The 25,532-nt window shown below is 42.5% G+C and overlaps 1 protein-coding gene across 2 annotated transcripts in view; it reads right to left on the reverse strand.

The window, feature by feature from the left end:
* Positions 1-176: 176 nt before the first annotated feature.
* nbeal1 (neurobeachin-like 1) overlaps positions 177-25,532 on the reverse strand; it is a 160,590-nt gene continuing 135,234 nt past the window's right edge. The window contains exons 48-57 of one of the 2 annotated variants that reach the window (XM_080720925.1): positions 24,818-24,934; positions 22,499-22,588; positions 20,177-20,286; positions 18,645-18,817; positions 14,390-14,484; positions 12,063-12,179; positions 9,581-9,742; positions 6,566-6,714; positions 5,293-5,428; positions 177-1,530 (exon numbers count right to left, since the gene is read on the reverse strand). In XM_080720925.1, the coding sequence (XP_080577051.1) occupies positions 1,423-1,530; positions 5,293-5,428; positions 6,566-6,714; positions 9,581-9,742; positions 12,063-12,179; positions 14,390-14,484; positions 18,645-18,817; positions 20,177-20,286; positions 22,499-22,588; positions 24,818-24,934 (1,257 nt within the window). In that variant the 3' untranslated portion in view covers positions 177-1,422. Of the gene's footprint in view, positions 1,531-3,540; positions 5,429-6,565; positions 6,715-9,580; positions 9,743-12,062; positions 12,180-14,389; positions 14,485-18,644; positions 18,818-20,176; positions 20,287-22,498; positions 22,589-24,817; positions 24,935-25,532 lie in introns of those variants that run through there. The other variant, XM_080720924.1, reaches the window with a different exon arrangement.

The following is a 25,532-nucleotide window of genomic DNA, read 5'->3' on the forward strand; positions in this document are numbered from 1 at the left end:
GCGACGGCATGTCGCAGACTCGCAGTGGCCCCTGCTTGGAAGCAATTTGACCCATTTAGGCCTAGAATTGTTTAATGCTATAACTACTGAAAAATAGCAGATCTACAAGTTCACAGCGCGGCACCGAGTGCCACGCTGCGAGCTTGTAGATCTGCTATTTTTGAAAAGTCGTGAAAATGTGTGCAAATCTTTGAAAATATTTATTTTTAAAGCGAACATTTGTAACTCAAATTTTGCTTTTGGGGGGGGGGGGGGGGGGGGCTAGAACTAAATATTTTAAGATGGGGGTCCGTGGCCAAATACATGTACCCAGGGCCCAGAATTTGGTGCGATACGAGGGGTATTATGAGGACGATCAGCTGAGTGGTGAAGGAGACGCCTGGTTGCGGAGTGGCGTTGACAGGAGTGGTCAGAGGTTGTTTTTGGGGGCATGGTGGTGGGGCATGTGCTGAAAGGCACGTTGGGATCTGAACCCACAGCGCCTGCGCCATTCAGTCAGTCCTAACCTGCTCTGCACTACAACAACATGCACATGTCAAACCCACAATTTGCACAAAAATGTTGTGTGCACACTGCACACACACACACACACACACACACACACACACACACACACACACACACACACACACACACACACACACACACACACACACACACACACACACACACACACACACACACACACACACACACAGTGATGAGAAAACAACCAAAGCAGTGGGAGGGTTCCTATGAACTGTCAATCAATATGAGACATTCAGATAATTAGGATGAGGCAGGGTGACCGACAGACAGGGTTTGGAAGAAATGGGTGCGTTCGGAAATGCGCACCAGGTGGGTGCTCAGTGTAGTGAGTGCAGTGGGCGGTGACGTTGTAGAGTGCATTCAGTGTGGCTTATTTACGAACGACCAGTTAAGAGGCAGCTGTGAGCTTTTTCACTCGGAAAACGTTCTGAAAAGCAGCAGTCGCTAACGTAACGTTGCCATTTGATAGGTAACTTAATTCATAACATTGGCCAACCTGCTGTTAGTTTACACGTTGATGCGTGTGTAACAATAAAGCCCAAAGGACCAATAGAGCAGCAAATGGTGCATTTTGTTATCATTTCTTACGCCATTGTTCACAGGTGAGGAACGCGAGACACGGCCATGAAAACCGACCAATCAGAAAACCCCATCTTCCGAGTAGAGTCGTTCAGTGCGTGCACGGAGCACACCCGGTGCGCCGCGCACTGGATTTCCGAACGACAACGCACCAAGTGCACCGAAATAAACGAATGACAACATGGCACACCAGTTGAGTTGAGTGCGCTTTTCCGAACGCAACCAATGTGTGAACTCATGGCGGGAGATGGGGGAACGGAGGGGGGGGGGGGGGGGGGGGGCGTGCAGGGGGAGGTGGGGGGCTGATCTGGCTGATCAGTCGTGGTTGTTGTTGGGGGCATTGTACTCCGTCTCTCCCGAGGAGATCTGGGTCAGCCTCTTACTGGAGCCCCACAGCTTCCTGGTGATCTGGCCCGAACGCATCTGAGAAGAAGTGGAGGAAGAGCAAGGAGCCAGGAGGAGGAAGGTATGATATACAAATAAAAAGAAAAGAAAGAAAAGAAAACAGAGGGAGAAAAAAAAGGAGGGAGGGAGATGATTGATGAGTGATTGGTTGGTTCTTTCATTGAAGCAGCTTTGGTTTCTGTCTCGTGTCATTTGGTGAAGCCAAGAATAAATGAAGTAATCAAAGCTGGAGTCACTTAGGGCTGTCAGTTATTACATAATCACCTAATCACAATTATTTGACATAATCGCGATTATTTTTCATAATCGTCATAATCGTTTCCATGTTAAAACATTTTCATATATATATATTTTTTTTTAAGTAAAACATTGTGGAAATAGCTGCTCTACAAGCTCACACCCCGTCGCGATCGGCTGTTACCACTATCAATGTTCTTTTTTAAAGTATAAAGTTGTTAAATATGTCAGTAATTTCTTTGTATATTTAGGTTATGTGTCATATCTACCATGTGCAACTTCAAAGCCTACAAGCCAAACAGAAATGTAATTGTCAGCGACAAAAAACAGTTAAATCGCTAATCTCAATTATCTGAGTGATAATTAATGGTCATGTAAAATGTCATAATGGTGACAGCCCTAGAGTCACTTTGCAGTGAGTTCATTTGAACATGAAGAGGCAAGAAGAAGCGTGAAGGGAGCGTCATGGAGCTGCATGCACCGCTAACCCTGCTCTACCGTTTAACCTAAACCATCAACCACATGAACCCCACTGTCCCTATTCTGGACAGGGAATAACACACCAAGCAACATTCAGCAAAAACAGACAGACAACTGCAAAACATAGCCAAACATTCAGTGAAAAATCTACAAGCTAATGCATGAGCTTGTAGAATGGCTATTTTTGGTATTTGACATACAATAAAGTAAAGTATATAGGGTTTAAGGGCCAAAAAAACGATCTTAAAGATGCAGTGCCGTGATTCTTTTCTCCCCTAAAACATGATGATCAGGTATTGTGATTACACTAGGAGTAAAAAAAAAAGAAAAAAAAAGGGTACAGAAAGAGTTAACATTGTGTTTTTATGTGGCCACACCCACCACTTCATTAAGTATGCCTGGTTGTCAGGTGGGGGATTGATCCAGCTGAAGTTAGCCACACCCACAGTGTTGGGTGAATGGTAAAAGGGGAGGGGATGAGTTTATGATGTCATTTTATCAGTGTTTTTCGACTGAGCCTTTTGAGGCCCAGTCTTTCAGCGTTCAGGAAGTAAACACAAATACACAGGGAAGACAAATCTGCACATTATCACCCCACCCGGTGGCCTATTAGAATAATGTGAACTTCATAGACACATACAAAACAGAAAAAAGTACAAAACTATTTAACTCATATACTTTCTATCACTGTGGCTACGTTATGAAAAAAGGTGAATACATCTTGATGTAAGGACAGGTGTATTTAGACATTATGATAATACTGCGGTTAAGCCATTAGGCCTAGAATTATTGAATGCTTTAACTATTGAAAAATAGCAGATATAAGCTTTTTTTTTTTTTGCAAGTCTTTGAATGTATCCATTTAAAAGTGAACATTTGTAACTCAAATCTCTGCTTCTGGGGGGTCCCTGGAACAACATATTTTTAGATGGGGGTCCGCGGCCAAACACCTGTAATTTTGGGGGTCCTTGACATGAAAAAGTTTGAGAACAGCTGATTTAGAGGAAGGATTTAGAAGTCGGGTCAGAGATATTCAAAGACTTGCACACATTTTCACGATTTTTCAAAAATAGCAGATCTACAAGCTCGCAGCGCGGCACTCAGTGTATATCTGCTATTTTTCAATAGTTAAAGCATACAATAATGGTTAAAGTGGTTAAAATCTAACGCGACTCGGGCGCGTTCCAGGTCTTTGAGGGTTAGTATGGCTTGGTGTCTGTGGAAGCGTTCATTGATGTTAGTTCTGGTTCACAGCTTATTTGTTAGGCGTCGTACAAGCAACAGGGGGGGGGGGGGGGGGGGGGGGGGGGGAGTCCAACGACAATAAGCACAAGTCTTTTCTAATCACAGTCATATTGGGACAGGACACAGCATACACCGGGACAAGCCGATGGAATGTATGTGTTACTGAGATGTATGTTTGTGTGTGTGTGTGTGTGTGCGGTGCGTGTGCGTGTGTGTGTGTGTGTGTGTGTGCGGTGCGTGTGCGTGTGTGTGTGTGTGTGTGCGTGTGTGTGTGTGTGTGTGTGTTTGTGTGTGTGTGCGTGTGTGTGTGTGTGTTTGTGTGTGTGTGTGTGTGTGTGTGTGTGTGTGCGGTGCGTGTGCGTGTGTGTGTGTGCGTGTGTGTGTGTGTGTGTGTGTGCGGTGCGTGTGCGTGTGTGCGTGTGTGTGTATGCGTGCTTGCGTCTAGTTGTGTTCCTAGACAAAAGTATAGCCAACTTCTTGTCTAGGAGTGGTTTGTGTGTTGTCACTCCAGTGTCTACAGCAGTAGGGTCAGGGGAGGACCCTCAAAGATCCTTGAGGGGGTTCCAGGGGCTACCCAACTAAAGCATTGATAATTAGGAACCAAATGGACCCTTACAGATACAAATGGAACCAAAAGGGAACCTTGTGGGTCCGTTTTGTACACTCTAAAGCGTCGGTTCCCAAACCTTTCAGCTCGAGACCCAAAAGAGAGATTAGACATTTTCCCGGGACCCAAACTGAAAACGAAAATAGCTGATCTACAAGCTCACTTGTAGATCGGCTATTTTCACAACTTCTTACGCATTTGTTTTCTAATTTATGGAATTTCTTCGATTTATTAAGGAAATTACTTAGAACAATCATTAAATCTTTTTTTTTTGTATTCATTTCTTTTTTGGGAATGTTTTTTGAAAATGTTTTTGAAATAATAATTAAAAACAAAATATACGAAACAAAAAACTAAGGGACCCATAAAAATGTGTCCGCCACCAACAAATGGGTCCCGACCCAGTGCTTGGGAACCAGTGCTCTAAAGCAGTGGTTCTCAACCTTTTCAGGCCGCGACCCCCAAAATAATCATATTTTAACTGGGGACCCCCACCCTGCACAAGCACTTGGAATTGTAGGAGTTAGCAATGCATATAGTTTGACTCGATCTATAGGCCTACCATTGTGAAAATAGCCGATCTACATGCTCACAACGCCTCGCAACGCGAGGCGTTGTGAGCATGTGGATCTGCTATTTTCACAATTTCTACCTCTAATATTTGACAATTTGACTAATATTTGACCAGAGGTACTAAAAGGGTCTTTAAAGTCGCTAAATTGTCACTATAAATGTGCAGATACCACACTTATACTGTATGTTGGTCTGTTTACTGTTGAGTGAGCAAACACAGTTAACATTTAGCTAAACATCTGGGGACCCACCAACATAATTTGGGGACCCCTCTGGGGGTCCCGACCCACAGGTTGAGAACCAGTGCTCTAAAGAGTTATGGGGGTCCGTGGCCCTAATACATATTAAAACTGGTGGTCCTTGAAATAAAAAAGTTAGAGAATCACTGGAGAGGGGTTGATGATATCGGTGGTTCGAGGGTGGGGGTAGGGGGGTGGGGGTGGGTGTAGGGTGGGGTGGGGGTAGGGTGGTGGTTAGGGTGTCTGCTCCCCGGAGGGGCTGGGCCTGAACACCAGCTGGTCGCGCTGGTGCAGCAGGCGCGCGGGCGAGCGCACGCGCAGCGGCGCCATCAGCGGGTTGGCCATGAGGGGCGAGCCCTCCAGACTCTGAGCGATGTAGTTCCTCAGCGAGCTCTTTACCTCCGCCGGCTTGCCAACGCCCACGATGATCAGCTTGCCGTCCTCCAGGCCCACCAGGGCGTGGCTCTGCTCCTTGGTGACCGACACGCAGCGCACGGGCACGCGCATGGCCATGGGCGCCGCGCACAGCTCCAGGCTGCGCGTGGGACGCACGGATGCATCATGCAGAGAGACAGAAGAAACAAAAAAATCTATGTTAATATATTACAGACTTAACGTGATTAGCCTGTAAGGCAGGGGTCTTCAACAGGGGGTCCGGGGCCCCTAGGGGGTCCTCAGGGTTACTACAGGGGGTCCTCCAAATCTTTGTGTGGTAGAAACTTTTTTTTCCTCCTTTTTAAAAAAAAATATTTTTATCCCACGGTTTTTACAACCCATTTTTCTTACCCGGTGCCAACTACCTAACCTGTAGTCCTGGTTCCCTCACTCTCCCCCTGCCGCGCCAGGGAGGTTGGGGAGCACCTGGCTGGCTAGGGGGAAGTAGTATAGAAACCAGGACTACTGCATGTTTTTGTGAGGGCATATACCCAAGGAGACACGTGGAGAACATGCAAACTCCACACAGAAAGGCCCTATCGCCAACCTATCTCCTTTTTTATATTAACCGCTTGTAGATCGGCTATTTTCGGCCAAGAGGTTTTGTGTAGAGGGGAAAAAGAGCAGTACAGAGTGAAAGGTCAAGTTTATTAAGTATTGACGGTTCAAGTGGTTAAATATCTGAAAACACAAATTGTCATGAATCCAAAATACACTGATGATTGTGCTGTCAAACAATGAAACGAATGGAATCTATGAACAGGTTGTGGGGGTCCCTGTTTCATCTCTTTCTCAACTAAGGGTTCACGTTACACAACTTCCTGGTGCTGACGTCACGGTTGAAAGGGAAACCCTACTAAAAGCCCATAGAGTTAACACAGAAATCGCAAATTTAATGCAATTTCCGAATAGTATTGTATAAAATACGGCTAGCATGATCAAGAACACAAGATAGTAAAGGGCACAAAGCGTTATAATTTACTTTACCGTTCGAAATAATGATTTGTTGGCTTTAAGTCCAGCAAAGTTTACCTTTCAAAGCTGACGGAAATTACTTTTTTTCCCCTTCTTCTTAGACCACTGGGCTTACCCAAAGTGTCCCCCACTTGAAGCAGTAGGCATACCCAAAGCGTCCCCTCTTGTGACGCAGTAGGGTCCTTGACAAGGCGTCAGGTGTCTGTCTACTTGGGGGTGAGAATATGTTGTGCATGCACACGCGCACGCAGAAGGCGGTTACCTGTAGAGGTCTCTGATGGACAGGTAGCCCTGCTCGCTGCCTATGACCACGTGCTCCCCCGACACGCACATGTCCGTCACCTGCTCCTTCAGCAGCTCACTGCACAGGTGCTTCCCGTTGACCGAGTACAGGTGGAGGGCGTTCTTATCCTGCGGAGCCATGTGGAAAAATATTCATATATTTTCAAACATTTCCAAAAAATTGTGGAAATAGCAGATCTACAAGCTTACAACGCAAATGTTCTTTTTAAAGTATAAAGTTGTCAGATATGTCTTGTTATGTGTCATATCTGCCATGTGCAACTTCAAAGCCTACAAGCCAAACAAACAGCAATGTAATTGTCAACGACAAAAACACTATTAAATCGTTAATCACAATTATTTGAGTGACAACTAATCGTCATGTAAAATGTCATAATCGTGACAGCCCTAGACATGGGAGGGAGCAGGGGTTTGGCTAGAGAGGTCTGCATCTCTGCATTCAATTAAGGCAGAATGTAGATTTTCCTTGTCATGTGAAGTATTATGTGAAAAGTGTTGTTTTAGCTATTGGCTATTAAAAAATGGCAGGTTGTACAAGCTCACAGCGTGTCACTTAATGTCGCGCTGCGGACGCAATGCTGCACTGCGAACGCACTTGCTATTTGCTGTTTTTGACTTTTTTGGAAAAAGTGTGAGAACTACTGATTTGCTACTGATTGTAGAATCGGCCTCAGGTCTTAATGGGTTAAGCTGTTCTGTGCATCTACAGCAAACAGTGGAAAGTCTGAGAAAATTACCCAGAGATTACAGATTCAGAAGACACTAGTAATTTGCATTCGGGGTAACAGGGTTTCAGCGTTTTTCCTGAGGGTGTTCCTAGTCCAGGAACTATCCTTTAAATTAAAATACTACTGTGGGCAAACCACTCCTTTACATTTAAGATCCCAATTACAGTCCAAACAAGCATGTTCACACGCAATCAAGAAGACAATGCCATGTAACATGCAGCACAGTGGTCCTTGAGGGGGTTCCAGCCTTCAGGTGGAGAGAGGTTGGTAACCAAATGGACCCTTATAGATCGTTGACTCTTGAGAGTATAAATGAAACCATTTTGGTTAAATGATTGTTAAACATCTGCATTACTTGATTTACAAGAAATCCACACGATTAGAGAATGTAGAAGAATTGTTATTTTGATAGACGTTTTGCCTGTCATCTCTCCACATAAATACAGCATGATGGTGGTCCCTGGCTCAAATGCCCAATAAATAATTGCAACTAGGGCATTAACGAATAGTGATTTTTAGTATGCGAATTATTCAACCTCAAAGTATTCCACATTTATCTGTGGAACCGAGTCACATTAAATGTAATGCCTACAATTCCAAGTGCTTGTCAGGGTGGGGGTCCCCAGTTCAAATATGTTTATTTTGGGGGTCACGGCCTTACAAGGTTTGAGAAGCCCTGGTATAGAAAATTAGCAAATTCATCCACCAGGGGCATTGACAACTCATTCTTATGACTTCCTATCTAAACAAGCATTATAAACTACCGGTATATATTTTTTAAAGAGAAAACAATACAAACATAAACGAATATTCGACTTTGGTGAACAATGTTGAATAGTGACTTTGATATTCGAATATTCAAATTATTGGTGAATGCCCTACTTGCGACCGCAGGTTGCAGTTTACTATCAGAACCGTCACAGCTTGTCCGTAGACGTCCGTCTGTCCGGACGGACGTGTACACTTCATGGGTTTGTCGCTCTGACATCACTGTCATGTCACACTAACCAAATCCCTTTTATGTCCATATGGAGTTCCCTGATGTCATCAATATTAAGCCCATATCTAACAGGACTTCATATGTGAATGCCCATATATGGAGGCCACATCGGCCACATACCACACTAACAGAATCCATATACTGTATGGCCAAGACAGCCCATATCTGTGTGTCTGGTTCTACAGACAGGGATCTCCATGTATGGGCATAACAGGGTATGAAGTCAGATGTAATAGACATCATAGGACTTGCACATAACGAATAACTGAATAAGCATATCTCCATATATAGTACATGGCTCTCCATATATGGGTACAAGGGGTCTCCATATATGGGTAACTGGTCCGATATACAGTACATCACTGGCTGGCAAAAAACAACCTCCGCCCCTGATGTCTCACATTCCCCTCTTCTAGCGCCACTATGAGGCTGCTTTTTGCAGACAACATACATGCCACCTGACGGTCGCTTATCTCAGTGGTTCTCAACCTTTTCAGGCCACGACCCCCTAAATAATCATATTTGAACTGGGGACCCCCTCCCACCCTGACAAGCACTAAGAGTTGAGGCATTACATTTTGTATAACACGGTTCTATTGTGCCTCTAATTCATTTGTCATCTTAGGGGTATTAGAATGTCCTCAAATTGTCACTTTAGAAATGTGCAGATACCCTCTATACACTTAAAACTTTATGTTGGTTTGTTTACTTTTGAGTGAGAAAACAACGTTGCACACTAAAGCTAATCATTTGGGGACCCATCCAAAATAATTTGAAGACCCCCCCTGGGGGTCCAGACCCGCAGGTTGAGAACCACTGGCTTATCTCCCGATTAGGGAGTCTTAAGCCCTTTGCACACAGATGCATTTTTTTTTCGCACAGAAAAAACTGACAATTTCATTTTTTTAAAGAAAACAATGATTCTCTATGACCTCATGCACACCAGCTCCAAATTTGCCATGCGGCAGGTGGCTGCGGCTGTGCGTTTTTTTTCCCCAATCGAACTCAGTTCGATTTGTGTGTCTTGTCGCATGCGGTGAAAACTCATTGACTCCTTTTATGACTTGTTTTTGGATCCACAGTGTGGATTCCCCACAGCCTTGCACACCAAATCCAATGCGTTTTAATCAAGCAGCAAACGGAAAGAAACGCAACGGTCCTGTGTGCAAAGCCCTTTACTGGTATGAAAAGGGTTGAAAACCACTGATGTAGCGCAAAGCGTGTGACTGATTGTGTGTGTGGGCACCTTGAGCGTGGCCTTGCCCTCCAGGCAGCTGTGCACCAGGATGTGTCCCTCCCAGGACACGGCCAGGTGGAGGATGGACAGAGGCAGGGAGCTGTCGCACGGAGGACGCAGGCAGCGCATGTACTGACCTCTACGCACCGTGTGGAGGATCACTGTCCCGTCCTGATGGGTGGGGGGGAGAGGGAGAAGAAACCTTATTATTGTTTTTGAGATTTTTGCATGTTGCATGTTAGAACCCCCATACCAAACCCATCTTTCAAATATGGCAGCCATGTTTGTTTACATTTGAAGAAAACATAATGGCTGCTATATCATGAATGGATTTCCAAGCTGATTGTTTTGTTTGAAAGCTGTGAACGGCGTGCACACGCGTTGGTGCATGATCTGTGCATGGGCGTGCATGGTCTGTGCACTATGGATTACATGGCAGTATATGGAGAATGGGGCAGTCAAGCCTGAACTATCCTTTTGTAAATGGACATCCCATAATCAGGATGCCAAAAAACTGAGTCTGCATTTCTCTTGCAAATGGACATCCCACTCCACGATGCAAAAGACAGAGTCTGCATTTAAATCCCATAATTATGTTACTTCATGTCCAAAGTTAAATTACAGAGCCGAGGCATTGAGCGATGCCGCTGCCCAGATACGCACAGAGCTCACTGTTCCTGAACAACACCTATTATCTCTCATTTCTCACTCCACTGCTCTCCGCTCCAAAGTCCATTTTCCACCCCATTGAGTCCACAAGCTATTTGAACAGTGCATTCAATAATGCTCTCACTCTCTCTTCAATATTCAATTCCAAGCTCGAGGATTTGAAATCTCAATCTCTTACCCATGTCTGTCAAAGCACCAAAGCATAATACTACAGTAGCCTATCGTCATTGTCAGGCACAAACCTCGTAGTTTCAAATTTTTTTTCTTGTAATGTAAGCCTTGCTTCATCATACAATACTGTCGCTCAAAACGAATGAAAATAGCAGATCATTTTTAACTCACTTGGTGCCAAACACGAGTTTCCCGAGTTGGCCGTTGTCCCTACTTCCTACTTCCGGTTTCGGCATGATCGCGATCACAAAATGCATGTTTGACTCCCAGAACAGCTCTATCTTTCAAACCATGTTTGTTTACATTTGAAGTAAACACTATAGCCTCTATCTTTTGAATGCCTGAAAGGATTTCCAAGCAGATTGTTCTTTTTTAAAGCTGTGAATGGCGTGCACACATGTGGTGCATCATCCATGCATTATCCGTGCATGACCAGTGCACATCGTGCACATTAAATGGTAGGATTCTGGCAATTGAAGACATTAGTCGATTTTAATTATTGGCAGCAAGCAGGTTAATTAAAATGTTAATTACAAAATGAACGGTTTTGGACTACGTTAAAATTACTGTTGACCACTGGACACACTGCCATAGGTGTATGAAGGGCATCAGGTGTGTTAACGGCAAGCGTGTTGGAGCCTGTTTAATATTCTAAATATAATAAGCAACAAAAGGATTATTCATGTAATAAATGAAAGTGAATCATTTTCATTTCTTTGTTTTTTAAAAAAGATGTAAGATGTAAAAAAAAAAATGAAACAAATAAAAAGCCTTGTCTTCCACATGGGGAAGAGAAATTAGAATGATACATGATTAATGCTCATATCAGCATACCAGCTAGCTAAATACACATCATCCTGTTTCAGTCAACCTTTGACACAAGTTTGCCATAAATGTGTGTCTGTGTCTGTGTGTTAGGGCATTCACGAATAGTGATTTTTAGTATTCAAATTATTCTACCTCTAAGTATTCGAATAGTCGAATATTCGACAGGACTGGCCAAACTGTCAAATATTAAGTAAGCAAGAGGCGAACATTGTGAAAATAGCCGATCTACATGCTCACAACGCCTTGCGTTGTGAGGCGTTGTGAGCATGTAGATCTGCTATTTTCACAATATTTGTCTGCGGAGTCACATTAAATGTAATACCTACAAGTCCAGGGTGGGGGTTCCCAGTTCAAATATGTTTATTTTGGGGGTCACGCCCTAAAAAGGTTTGAGAACCCCTGGTATAGAGCATTAACAAATTCATCCACCAGGGGCATTGACAACTCATTCTTATGACTTCCTATCTAGACAAGCTTTATAAACTATATATTTGCCAGACCCATGAAATGGGTAGGCCTACATAAGCAAATGTCGGTCCGGGTTTTCTATATAAAGGGTATATATGATGATGACATGATGATGACATGCCTACAAAAGGCATGATGTCATAAATGATGATGACAGACAGGGGGTCTGGCACAACCAGGTTGACCTGGTCTAGTTTTTAAAGAGAAAACAATAAAATAAATATTCAACTTCGGTGAACAACATCGAAGAGTGACTTTGATATTCGAATGTTCGAATATTCGAATATTTGGTGAACGCCCTAATGTGTGTGTGTGTGTGTGTGTGTGTGTGTGTGTGTGTGTGGTGTGGTCTTACCCGTGAACCAGACACTGCCATGTCCAGCTCTGTACTGATGCTAACGCTGACCACCTCATCTGTGTGCCCGTACAACACCTGCACCGGCTTGGGACACAAACCCACTGGAGCTCCCCCCTGATAGCGAGCACACACACACACACACACACACACACACACACACAGGAAACAATAAGGTGACCACAGTGACGGTGACTAGTAGGGATGGGAAGATATGAAAATGTCATATCACGATTATTGTGACAAAAGAAATCACGATTTACGATATTATCGCAATAATCAAAATCCATTATCCTGGGGCGGAACATTTGCCAAATTTTGGCAAAGACATTTGATAGAGAGTGAAAAAAAAAGAATGTATCAAGTACCGTATGTATATTATAAGTACGTTTTACCAATAGAGGAATTAAATGGTACCGGATATGCAGCTCGGCAAATAAAAGGTGAATTGATCCCAGTGCATGACGGAGGACAATATCACGATGAATTAAAGTTGTACCATGTAACTTTTTTTATAAAACAAATCTTAAAATTGTCCTAACTGTTAAATCGCTAAAGTTTTAGAACACCCACTCCGTTATTTTCAGCTTCTGAAGCCTTCTCTTTATATGTTTTCTTCTTAGCAGTGACAGGGGCGGGATTTCGCGCCAAAATGACGTAATCTGCATCATCTGTATACGTTGTGTATACGTTGCCCAATCACATCGCCGATCATGCACACATGGTACACTACCGGCCAATCACAGCTTATCTGCTCTGGTCTCCAGGAAGCGCCTCCGCTTGGCTACAGTGTTTACCATGGTGAAGGATTTTAACCTCTTAATCCACAAATCCTGGCCAGAAAATTACTTCTACCATGCGTTCTACCCCTCCACGGATCGGTCGCGGTGGTTTGCGGCGCCGCTCCGGTGGTCCGCGGCGGTGGTCCGCGACGACTCCGGCCGAAAAATGGCCGAAAAAAGCAATACCGCTACTGATCACTAGTTGAGCAACTTACACAGTATAGCTTTAAATCTCACCGATACGCTTATCGTGAGTGTTTTTTTATCACAATAAATGATAATATCGCTTATCGTCCCATCCCTAGTGACCAGGCATATGACTGGGACCAGTGAGATGGAGTCCAGCACCATACAAATGTATAGAGAAGTCAGTGAACTGAGAACAATGCTGCTCAATGTAATTACTAGCCTCCAACATGTCTCTAAATGCAATCTAAAGCTGTTCAAAATGCTGTTTAAATCATTAAATCACAAGACAATTATTGATTACGTTCCGTGTTTTCCCCATGTCTTCAACATTAACTCTCCTACTGCCGAACAAACACTCGTTCTTTTATCCTCCGCGCCATACCAAGCGTTCGTTCTTTTTCCGCGGCTGAGCCTGTCTGAGCACATGAGGGGTGGCGCGGGTGTGTACAGTAGCAGCAGCTTCCGTAACGTTAGTCTCAAATCTGGAGCGCACATAAACAACAACAACTTTTCCACTTTTCTGGACATTTTCTATGCCTGGATCTGGTTTCTCCATGTCTACGTCTACAACTGGTGCAACAGAGGGACACACTTCAGGCTGGTTCATTGTAATGCCGGCGGCCGTTCGACTTTTTCCACAACTAGATGAGTGATGTGCCTGTGTTTTACAAAAGATTGTGGTTGGAAATAATGGATGGATATTTTTTGATAAACTTGCAAAGGTAAGTTACTTGGATGGCATTATAAGACATCATTAAATCCTCCTAAAATCCAGGGGTGTAGTTGTCCCGATTTAAAATGAAGCAACACGGAACTGAAAGTTCCTATGATTGGCCGCTGGTTGCACTGTTCTGGTACCAGAAGCAACATGTTCTCCATAGGATTCCATTCATTTCCCCTGAACTTTTACATTATATGTTCTTACTTTAATAAACATTGTCATAAGTACTTTATGGTTCCTGTCGCTAGTTTAAAGCCTCGTTTCAATCACCATAATAAGCATTTTGTGAAAATATGGTCCAATTTATGTTATATTTGATGTTATAGCAGGGTATGCTGTACGAGGGGCTTGTGATGATTCTTCTTTGTGTGCTTTATTTTCGGCAAGCTCAAGTCAATGTGTCCCTGTGGTTGCACATGACTGTTGGCAGCCAATTAGCATTCGAGATGGTACCATTTCTACCAATGCACGTTGATTTCTACAATGATGGCGTCACCCATACAACGGCCAAAAAAAGCTTCATTTGCGCAGCATAGAAACCAATGGCTTTCCACTGTCCATATTTTTTACAGTCTATGCTAAAATCATATAAATGGCAGTAAAATAGTTCTAAGAGAGTTCTGTGTGAGCCCTACCTGCTGTAGAACCTGCCACACCATACAGGTGGTGTCCTTGGATCCAGACATCAGGTGGATGCCACAGTGGTCTGTCGACAGGCACGTCACAATGTCTGCAGGGAGACACATGTCACATTGGTTCACATACTGGAATGCACATGTAAATCGTTGCTCCAAACAGCCCAGAACAAACTAATTAGGGTCGTGCTTGGTCTTCCTCCTCGGACCCACCATACCGTTTATCACCACATAAGCGTGGGGTGGCTCAAAGTAGCTGACAGATTACAGCATCTTGCAATGGGTACAAGATACACTACACCTCAAAGACACCCATGCACCTGACTAACTACTTCCTAAAGGTCAAGTACGTATGTCCACGATCACAACACCAGAGGCAGCTCCATTAATCATGTTCAACCTAGATTTAACACTAAAACACTAAAAAAGGTGTTCTCCAGCTATACCACTAACATGTGGAACGCCCATTCTGCAGGCCTTAAAGGAGAGCAAATCCCTAGCCCTTTCTGCTTTTATAATTGATGTTATCCAATGCAAAATACTCTGTTCTATCCGTCTGTTTTTCAATGTTATATGAGATACATAAAGTGGTTCCTGTGTAAATAAGCCGTAAAGCTTACTAGGATCGTCTTTTAGTTGACCTGGTACCAGTGATTTGTGAAACTGTACTTTTTCCTATTGCCAACTTCTAATAAATTCTTCTTCAATCTTCAATCGGGTTGCTGTCCAAAACTGTTGGAGGCCGTGTCCTGTGCTCAGAGTATGTTTTAAATTGTTTACCATGGGGAACACCAGGTTTTTGGATCATGTCTATTTTTTTTAAATAGCGAAAATAGCAGATCCACACATTCACAAGCTTGTAGATCTGCTATTTTCGCGAGGTGCTGTAGGGCAAATATTTACAAAATAAATCATTCAATGTTTAACTATGGAGATACAGTACTAGATATCTGCCCGGCAGCAACAAAACACTTTATGTTCACATACACAGACAGAGGTAATCCATTACTGTCAAAACAAAAGCTGAATAAATTGTATGCCGTCACAATTATTACATAATCGCCTAGTCGCAATTATTAGAGATAATCACAATTATTTTTGCATAATTATCAATCATTTCCATGTTGAATTGTTGCGACCGTCAGGGAGCAGTTTACTATGAAAACCTCCACCGGCCGTCCGTCCGTCCGTCCGTCACACGTCACACGTCACACCTTTGCCCTGCTCATATCTCCGCATCAGTATGACATCACACCACATGTGTACACAAACCTTTGTGTACGTTGCTGTGGCAACAGTCTGTTGTTGCTGGTTTGTTGCGACCGTAAGGTCGCAGTTTAGTTGCGACCGTAAGGTCGCAGTTTAGTATGAAAACCTCCACCGGCCGTCCGTCGGTCACACGTGCGGTCGACCGCACGTCACACGTGCGGTCGACGTGTGATGAGGTCACGATGAGTCATCTATGCCCAAATATAGATTTCTAGGTCAGATGGCCCATAGAGTTTGTGATGTCAAACCTAGCAACCCAATATAAACAAACCTGATGTCAGACCTGAAGTATCCTTTTATACCCATATATGGAGATACAGAGATCTCCATATATGGGCATATTAGAAAGCCCATATATGGGCATATACGGATGACATCAGGGATATCCATATATGGGCATAAAAGGGACAAGGGCTTACAGTTAAGAGATCTCCATATATGGGCATATCAGAAAGCCCATATATGTTCATATACTGATGACATCAGGAATATCCATATATGGGCATAAAAGGGACAAGGACTTACAGTTAAGAGATCTCCATATATGGGCATAAAGGGACAAGGACTGTTACAGTAGATATAGAGATGTCCATATATGGGCATAAATGAACAAGGACTGACAAACACTGAGATCTCCATATAACCTATGGGAATATAAGGGACGAGGACTGTCAGCTTGTAGACCTATTTTCTAAATATTGTTGTACATTAAAAACTTGAAATGGGTCGTTCTGCATAGTACTTGGGATTTGTTGATGTAAATGTTCACATAGAGTGTAATAATTGGTAAAACAAACTTTTGGCCTATTTGTGGAGATAAGCGACCAACGGTCGCTTATCTCCCGATTAGGGAGTCTTACTGGTATGAAAACCTCCACCGGCCGTCCGTCGGTCACACGTGCGGTCGACCGCACGTCACACGTGCGGTCGACGTGTGATGAGGTCACGATGAGTCATCTATGCCCAAATATAGATTTCTAGGTCAGATGGCCCATAGAGTTTGTGATGTCAAACCTAGCAACCCAATATAAACAAACCTGATGTCAGACCTGAAGTATCCTTTTATACCCATATATGGAGATACAGAGATCTCCATATATGGGCATATTAGAAAGCCCATATATGGGCATATACGGATGACATCAGGGATATCCATATATGGGCATAAAAGGGACAAGGGCTTACAGTTAAGAGATCTCCATATATGGGCATATCAGAAAGCCCATATATGTTCATATACTGATGACATCAGGAATATCCATATATGGGCATAAAAGGGACAAGGACTTACAGTTAAGAGATCTCCATATATGGGCATAAAGGGACAAGGACTGTTACAGTAGATATAGAGAAGTCCATATATGGGCATAAATGAACAAGGACTGACAAACACTGAGATCTCCATATAACCTATGGGAATATAAGGGACGAGGACTGTCAGCTTGTAGACCTATTTTCTAAATATTGTTGTACATTAAAAACTTGAAATGGGTCGTTCTGCATAGTACTTGGGATTTGTTGATGTAAATGTTCACATAGAGTGTAATAATTGGTAAAACAAACTTTTGGCCTATTTGTGGAGATAAGCGACCAACGGTCGCTTATCTCCCGATTAGGGAGTCTTACTGGTTAGTGTACGTTAGCAACCACCTTAGCAACCATGGTTTTACCCTAGCAACCAACTGTTTACCCTAGCAACCAACTGTTTACCATAGCAACCATGTTTTTTTACCCTAGCAACCAACTGTTTACCATAGCAACCAGATACGCAGATCAGGGATCTCCATATATGGGCATAAACAGGTGACATCACACTGATGTCAGATACTCAGAGCAGGGATTTCTCCATAATATATGGGCATAAAAGGGATTCTGTTAGGGATCTCCATATATGGGCATAAAAGGGATTCTGTTAGGGATCTCCATATATGGGCATACAAGGGATTCTGTTAGGGATCTCCATATATGGGCATAAAAGGGATTCTGTTAGGGATCTCCATATATGGGCATAAAAGGGATTCTGTTAGGGATCTCCATATATGGGCATAAAAGGGATTCTGTTAGGGATCTCCATATATGGGCATAAAAGGGATTCTGTTAGCTGTTAGTGATCTCCATATATGGGCATAAAAAGGGATGCTGTTAGGGATCTCCATATATGGGCATAAAAGGGATTCTGTTAGGGATCTCCATATATGGGCATGAAAGGGATTCTGTTAGGGATCTCCATATATGGGCATAAAAGGGATGGTATCCCAGATGATGCCCTGTTAGGAGATCCACACTAACAGAATCCATATATGGTCCTACCGACAGCTGCTATAAGCCAACCCTGGCGATAAGGTCTGAGTCGAAGAAATGCTTCTTTCCTGGCAAGAATTGCCCCTTTATACAGTAGGGCTCGTTTGTGTATTGTATGACATCACGCCACATCATCGGCTGAGGACTGTGTGATGTCATCATATCTCCATATATGGAGACATAAGTTGCTCATGCCCAAATATGGGCTGGTGAGGTCAGACTTAGTGTGATGCGTAGGTTATCTCCATATATGGAGATTCAACTTCAATGAGTAACCATGGCAAACTGTCAACTGCCCGTATGTCTTGATAATTGGTAAAACAAACTTTTGGCCTATTTGTGGAGATAAGCGACCAACGGTCGCTTATCTCCCGATTAGGGAGTCTTACTGGTTTATGCATTTTCAAACATTTTCCAAAAAAAGCAGAAACAGCAGATCTACAAGCTTACAATTATTTCTGCAATTTTGTTGTTGTTTTTTTAATAGCAACAAATTATTAAGCGTGTCATTAATGACTTTGGCAAACAGAAATCTAAATTGTATTCATATGTTCCAAGGTTCAAGGCCAAAATCACAATTAAATGTGTTAATCGCAATTATTTGTGTGACAATCATCAAATTAAATGTGTAATCATGACAGTCCTAAATGAGTGCAGGGGGGGGCAGACTTAAAGGCAGACATACCCATGTGTCTGATGTGCTGTCCTACAGTCTTGCCCTTGACCAAGGATGTGACCCGCAGGCTGTTGTCCCAGTGACCTCCGCTGAACAGCAACTTGCCATCGTGGGAAACCACGAAGAGAGCGGCCGTCACCTCCACACCGGGGGAGAAGGGACCCGACAGGAAGCGCTGGGTCCTGCAGGGAGATACAGAGAGACAAAGACAGAGAGACAGAGACAGAGACAGAGAGACAGAGACAGAGACAGAGAGACAGAGACAGAGAGACAGAGACAGAGACAGAGACAGAGACAGATGAGACAGAGAGACAGAGAGACAGAGACAGAGACATAGACAGATGAGAGAGATGAGAGAGCGGGGGGTGTGTGTCAGGTAGAGCCAGACTGATACTGTACATCGGCCATTACTAGGGCATTCACGAATAGTTATTAGTATTCGAATTATTCTACCTCAAAGTATTCGAATAGTCAAATATTCGACAGGGCTGGCCAAACTGGCAAATATTAAGTAAGCAAGAGGCAAACATCTGTGGAACCGAGTCACATTAAATGTAATACCTACAATTCCAAGTGCTTGTCAGGGTGGGGGTCCACAGTTCAAATATGTTTATTTTGGGGGTCACTGCCTAAAAAGGTTTGAGAAGCCCTGGTATAGAGCATTAACAAATTCATCAACAAGGGGCATTAACAACTCATTCTTATGACTTTTTATCAAGCCAAGCTTTATGAACTCTATATATTTTTAAAGAGAAAACTAAAAAACTAAAAAAAACTAAAAACAAAAAAGCGAATATTCGACTTCGGTGAACAACATCGAATAGTGACTTTGATATTAGAATATTCAAATATTTGGTGAATGCCCTAACCACTACATGCCTTTTTGACAACATCGTTATTGGCACTTATGCAGCCGATGTGTCCTGATTTCTAACCTCTTTCAAAGTGCCATCACAATTTATTCTTACAAGCTCACAACAAATCCTGTTGTGAGATTCCTCTTTATTTAAAGGTTTTAACAGCTTTGTGGTTAATTAAAATAAAGTTTAAAAGTATTTCATAATTACTTGTTTGCGTGTAATGTGTAATGTTCAAAAATAGAAACTTTTTCAAATTACTTTCGCAAACTTTTTACATTCTCTTTGCTCTTTTGCATTTTGCACCCTCTTTCTTTCCTAAGTCATTATTACTTATTATTACTTATTATTTTATCTTTAGATGTGTTTGTCGTTCTGCTGTTATTTTATTCTATATATACCACTGCATTGTCTGAAAGGAAGCCAAACAAAAAATAAGTTTTACTCTTCTGTTTAGTTTAGTTTATTTGATCACTCACATACATTTATACAGGTCATACATCCGCTTAGTCATTGTTACAGGTGATCAAAAGGAATAGGCTGAATCTGAAAGCTTATGGATGCCTATCCTTCGTATTGATTCGTTATTGAAGTAACTGTACAAAAAGACGTAACAATAAAGTACAACCTTGAACCTTGAACCAAACACATGGCTAATGGGTGTTCTGGGTCTATGACTCTTACTTGGAGTTGGCCACGGTGGGGTCCTTGAGGAAGGTGAAATAGTTGGAGATGTTCTTGTCATAAGGCAGCCAACCGTGTGTCCCCACCAGGCAGTTCCGACTCACTGTCACCTGGAACACAGAGGAACAACCATGATCAATCACATTATCAGGGTTCTCACACATTTTTACCAATTCATTTCCAAAACATTTCCAGAATATTTAACCCAATTTCCAGGACTATATAACAATAATTCAGCTCAATAACAAGTCGCTTACTCCTATGCGCAATGCCCAAAGACAGGTAGTGTATGACAGTGGTTCTCAATCTTTTCAGGATTTGACCCGCAAAATAATCATATTTTAACTGGGGACCACCCACCCTGACGAGCAATAAGAGTTGACGAATTTTGTATAACACGTTTCTATTGTGAAAATAGCAGATCTGCATGCTCACAACGCCTCACGTTGCGAGGCGTTGTGAGCATGTAGATCGGCAATTTTCACAATTTCTGCCTCTAATATTTGACAATTTGGCCAATGTTTAAAGCTATACTGTGTAAGTTGCTCAACTAGTGGTCAGTAGCTCTATAGCAAACCGCGGTCGCGTCCGCGTCTTTCGGCCGTTTTTCGCCACGGACCGGGCCTCCACCTCGCCGAGATCTATCTTTAGAGGGGTCCCTGGTTCCTGTGCGTTCAGGCATTCCGGAGAAACGGACTCCTTCACCCGAGTATATGCTGTTGTTTTGTTGAGGCAAGCTACTTCCTGAGAAGTCAGCAAGATGCGCTGTGATTGGCCGGCAGTGTATAACCCTCACTGTGATTGGCCGGTAGTGTATGATGACGTAATTTTTCCGCGAAAACCGGACCCCGGCGAGGATCACAGAAAACATATAAAGAGAAGGCTTTAGAAGCTGAAAATAACGGAGTGGGTGTTCTAAAACTTTAGCGATTTAACAGTTAGGACAATTTTAAGATTTGTTTTATAAAAAAAGTTACATGGTATAACTTTAATTTGTCATTTCAGAGGTATTAACTCATACTCTGCGATCCCCGTCGAAACCGGGGATTTCCCGCTGTACCTCTCTGCGATGCCCGTCGTTCCCGGAAATGTAATTAGCTTTAATCATTATGAAATGATTAAAAGTATGATCGCTGTATATATCCGTTTCGGAGACTTTAGGCCCGCCCCCTAACTGTATCCGGTCGTATTTCCCGTTTGGAATGGATCTAGGTTTCCGTATCCTGTCCAAGGCCCCATCGTAGCTTCCATCCCATCTGTTTACATTGTAAACAGAGGAAGGAGCTGCACGTTCATTTCACGTCTTTTTTCACCAGTTCTTTTTTTTTATTTGATAGCTTTTCGATTCTTGTGCCCGCCTGGCATATGATCCGCGCACATATCGTCTGCTATGTGCGCGAACGTGTCCACGTGTTACCATAGCGCACAACTGGCTTTTTTCAATGTTTTTTCATGTAAACACTGGCGGATAAGCAGGGATACAGCATGGCAACGGATATGTCTATTTCAATGGTTTTTTTTTTATTCGAAAGCTTTCACCGAGTCTACACGTCAAGACAATGCATAGCTATTTTTTCCAGGACCTTCCAGGACCCTTGATCAATTCCAAAACTTTTCCAGTACTGGAAAAATATTTTTCTAATTTCAAAATATTTCCAGGAATTTCATGACCATGGGAACCCTGCATTATGTGATTATGCAATATACCAGTGGTTCTCAACCTTTTCAGGTCGCGACCCCCACAATAATTAACTGGGGACCCCTCCACCCTAACAAGCACTAAGAGTTGAGCCATTATATTTCATGCTCACATGTAGATCTATCTGCGGAACCGAGTCACATTAAATGTAATGCCTACAATGCCAAGTGCTTGTCAGGGTGGGGGTCCCCAGTTCAAATATGTTTATTTTGGGGGTCACAGCCTAAAAGGGTTTGAGAACCCCTGGTATAGAACATTAACAAATTCATCCACCAGGGGCATTGACAACTCATTCTTATGACTTCCTATCTAGCCAAGCTTTATAAACTATATATGTTTTAAAGAGAAAACAATAAAGAAAAAAAAAAAAAAAGAAAGCGAATATTCGACTTCGGTGAACAACGTTGAATAGTGACTTTGATATTCGAATATTCGAATATTTGGTGAATGCCCTTGTGTGTTTACTGTTGAGTGAGAAAACAATGTTGCACATTAAGTCAATCATCTCGGGACCCCCCAAAATAATTTGGGAACCCCCCTGTGGGTCCCGACCCACAGGTTGAGAACCACTGCAATAGAATAATGCATATTATTCTAATCATCAGTGTTATTCTTAGGCTCACCATGGTGTCAGGGCTGCCCTGTGTGATGAAGGAGTGAGACTGGTTCTTGGGTACGACTGCCTTAACCAGAGGCACGTTGTCGCTGATGCCCTGCAAACAAGACAGGCAGGACACATTATTAGCTTTGTATTGTAAACATAAATCACTCACATTATATAGTGAGAAGCAATTTTTGAAGTAGCGATTTATATCATAGTATAGGGGTGTAACGATACATTTTAACAGCAATATGATACATGGTTGACGATACGATACATGGACGATATTGGTTATTTCATGGCGATACGATACGATTCGATTCAATGGTTTAAAATCCATATAGTAACTATTTTAACAAAGAAATTAAATCTGTGTAAAACGTGTAAAAAATCTAATATTGTGGAAGTAAACGCTGTGATTATCTAGCAAATAGATTGCTGACATAGAAACAATCTCAAAAAATCTTAGAAGGATTCAAAAGACACTTAACACATCGGATGCCCACGTGGTGTCTACAAGTCAATTTCTTTGATGTCGCTGGAGGCCCACGACGCGTTTGACGCGTTGTACAGTAAACTATACTGTACTGTAGCTACTGCACTTGGCTACCGCGGTGATGAAACAAACTCCATTTCCCAACATGCAGCGCGCAATTACGTCACCCGGACGTGCTGTGTGTCTCGTTGACTTCCTGTTTAGCGGCTGCACAAAAATGCTGTTTTCTCCGGATTCTCTTCCTTTTTTCATTTTTTTCTCAAAACGGCAGCCTCTTCTACATGCCGTAACACAAACACTGTGGCTTAGAAATGATAAAAAACGGTCCTGACTGAAAGAAAAGATTTTCGCGAAATAAACAGGACATACTCGGATTACATTTACTCGGATTACTTTTCTCGCCAGTACTCTCGCCGGTAGGTAAAATGACGCGTTGCCATGGGCACCAGCAAATTAAGCAATAGAGACCACGTGGGCGTCCGATGTGTAAAAGGTGATACACCATGAAATTTCACTTTTCCTATTTTAAAACCTTTTTTGGGGTCCCACTAGCACCTTCTATCCTCACAAAGTCCCATTTCTGACCGTTGTGTCTTTCTCTGGTTTTGGGAAGGCGGAGGTTAAAAGCATCCCACAGGTTCTCAAAAAAGGCTGTCCAGATTTGCTGCCGTCGTTTAAAAAAAAAAATATATATATATATATATATATATATATATATATATATTATATATATATATATAGATGCCTTAATGGTCCACGTCACATTGATATAAACCAGTATGCACACGCCGGTCGGCACCAAATGAACCCCACCGTTCATAGGATGCAATGGATGGCACTCGTGTTTAAAAATGCATTCCATCAAACTTTCAGATGCCGTTTTTCTCCCAGTGTGGAGGAAGAATGCGTAGGATTTTTACTGTAAATTCTCACTCTTGAAATATATAATCCTTAGTTTCTGTTGATTGTAAACAATAATAGCGATTCAAAACAGTTGTCCTTCAAACCCCACCTCTATTCACCGTCATCAGAACAGAAGGAGCGCTCCTCATGATCACCCACCCGATCCACTGGATCACAAGCGTCTACAGCTCGCCCAGCTGCAGTCCATGAAGCCTAATTTATGCTGTCGCGCGCAGACCTCCAAGCTCAGAAGGGTTGCATTGGTGACGCGATGTGAGTTTGTATATCAGCTACTCTTGAGGCGGAACACCGTTGCGCAATGAAGTATATATGTCTCGATAAGGGCGCTCCCATGGGAGCACCTCACTAGCACACAAGAGGAGGTTGAATAACCAGTGCTCCCCAAAACAACAGGTTTGGGGATCTGTTGGGAATTGATTACATGATACAGTCAGCTGTGCATTCAGTCTCAATGTTTGTAAACAAATAATTGGCCTATATACATATATATTTTTTTATATTTTGGGGGGGTGGCGCAGTTCAGGCCAAAGGTGGTACTGCAGCTGAAAATGCTCTGAGAGCCATTCTAAAATGAGAGAGGCTCTCTATTCAGGAGTGGTAATTTAGCCTCAAACCTTTTGAAAAACGTTTTTGGGACATAAACAATATGACAAATACTTTTTAAATGCATGGTGTATCACCTTTAAAGAATCGGGTCAAAATTCAAATTTTCACTATTTTTCAAAAATAGCAGATCTACAAGCTTGCAGCGCGCTGTGAGCTTGTATATCTGCTATTTTTCAATAGTTAAAGCATAAAATAATGATACACAATAATGTGTACCCGTTCTAAATCGGTTAAATATTATTTGTACTGTATTTCGTATCTGCTCTCAAATGCAAATCTGGAAAAGGATGACAGAGACTAGTTGGCCTTCCAAACCTCCACAAAGAAGGACTTGAGCTCAGTGAGATGTTCAAAGATGCTGAGAGGACAAGAGTCCAGACGAGCCTTCCTCCTCTCAACCTCCTCCTGAGATAGACGCACAGGGTGGGGCTCCTACACACACACACACACACACACACACACACACACACACACACACACACACACACACACACACACACACACACACACACACACACACACACACACACACACACACACACACACACGCACAAAAGCACTTTGTAAATCAATTCTGCTATGATTTTGGATGATGCTTAAAAGACATTCGCCTTCATATGGTATGTAGGGCTGTCACAATTATTACATAATCGTCTAATCGCAATTATTTGACATGATCGCGATTATGTTTTATAATTGTCATAATCGTTTCCATGTTGAAAAATTTTCATATAAAAAAAAAAAAAAATCTAAAACAGTGGAAATAGCAGATCTACAAGCTTGTAGATTGGCTATTTCCACCATCAATGTTCTTTTTTAAGTATAAAGTTGTCAAATATGTCAGTAATTTCTTTGTATATTTCGGTTATGTGTCATATCTGCCATGTGCAACTTCAAAGCCTAAAATCCAAACAAATGTAATTGTCAACGACAAAAACACAATTAAATCATTAATCGCAATTATTTGAGTGACAATTAATCGTCATGTAAAATGTCATAATGGTGACAGCCCTAATGGTATGTGCCAGGT

This window comes from Nannobrachium achirus (assembly GCF_963921795.1).
Source record: "Nannobrachium achirus genome assembly, chromosome: 24".
In the NCBI taxonomy this organism is placed as follows: Eukaryota; Metazoa; Chordata; class Actinopteri; order Myctophiformes; family Myctophidae; genus Nannobrachium; species Nannobrachium achirus.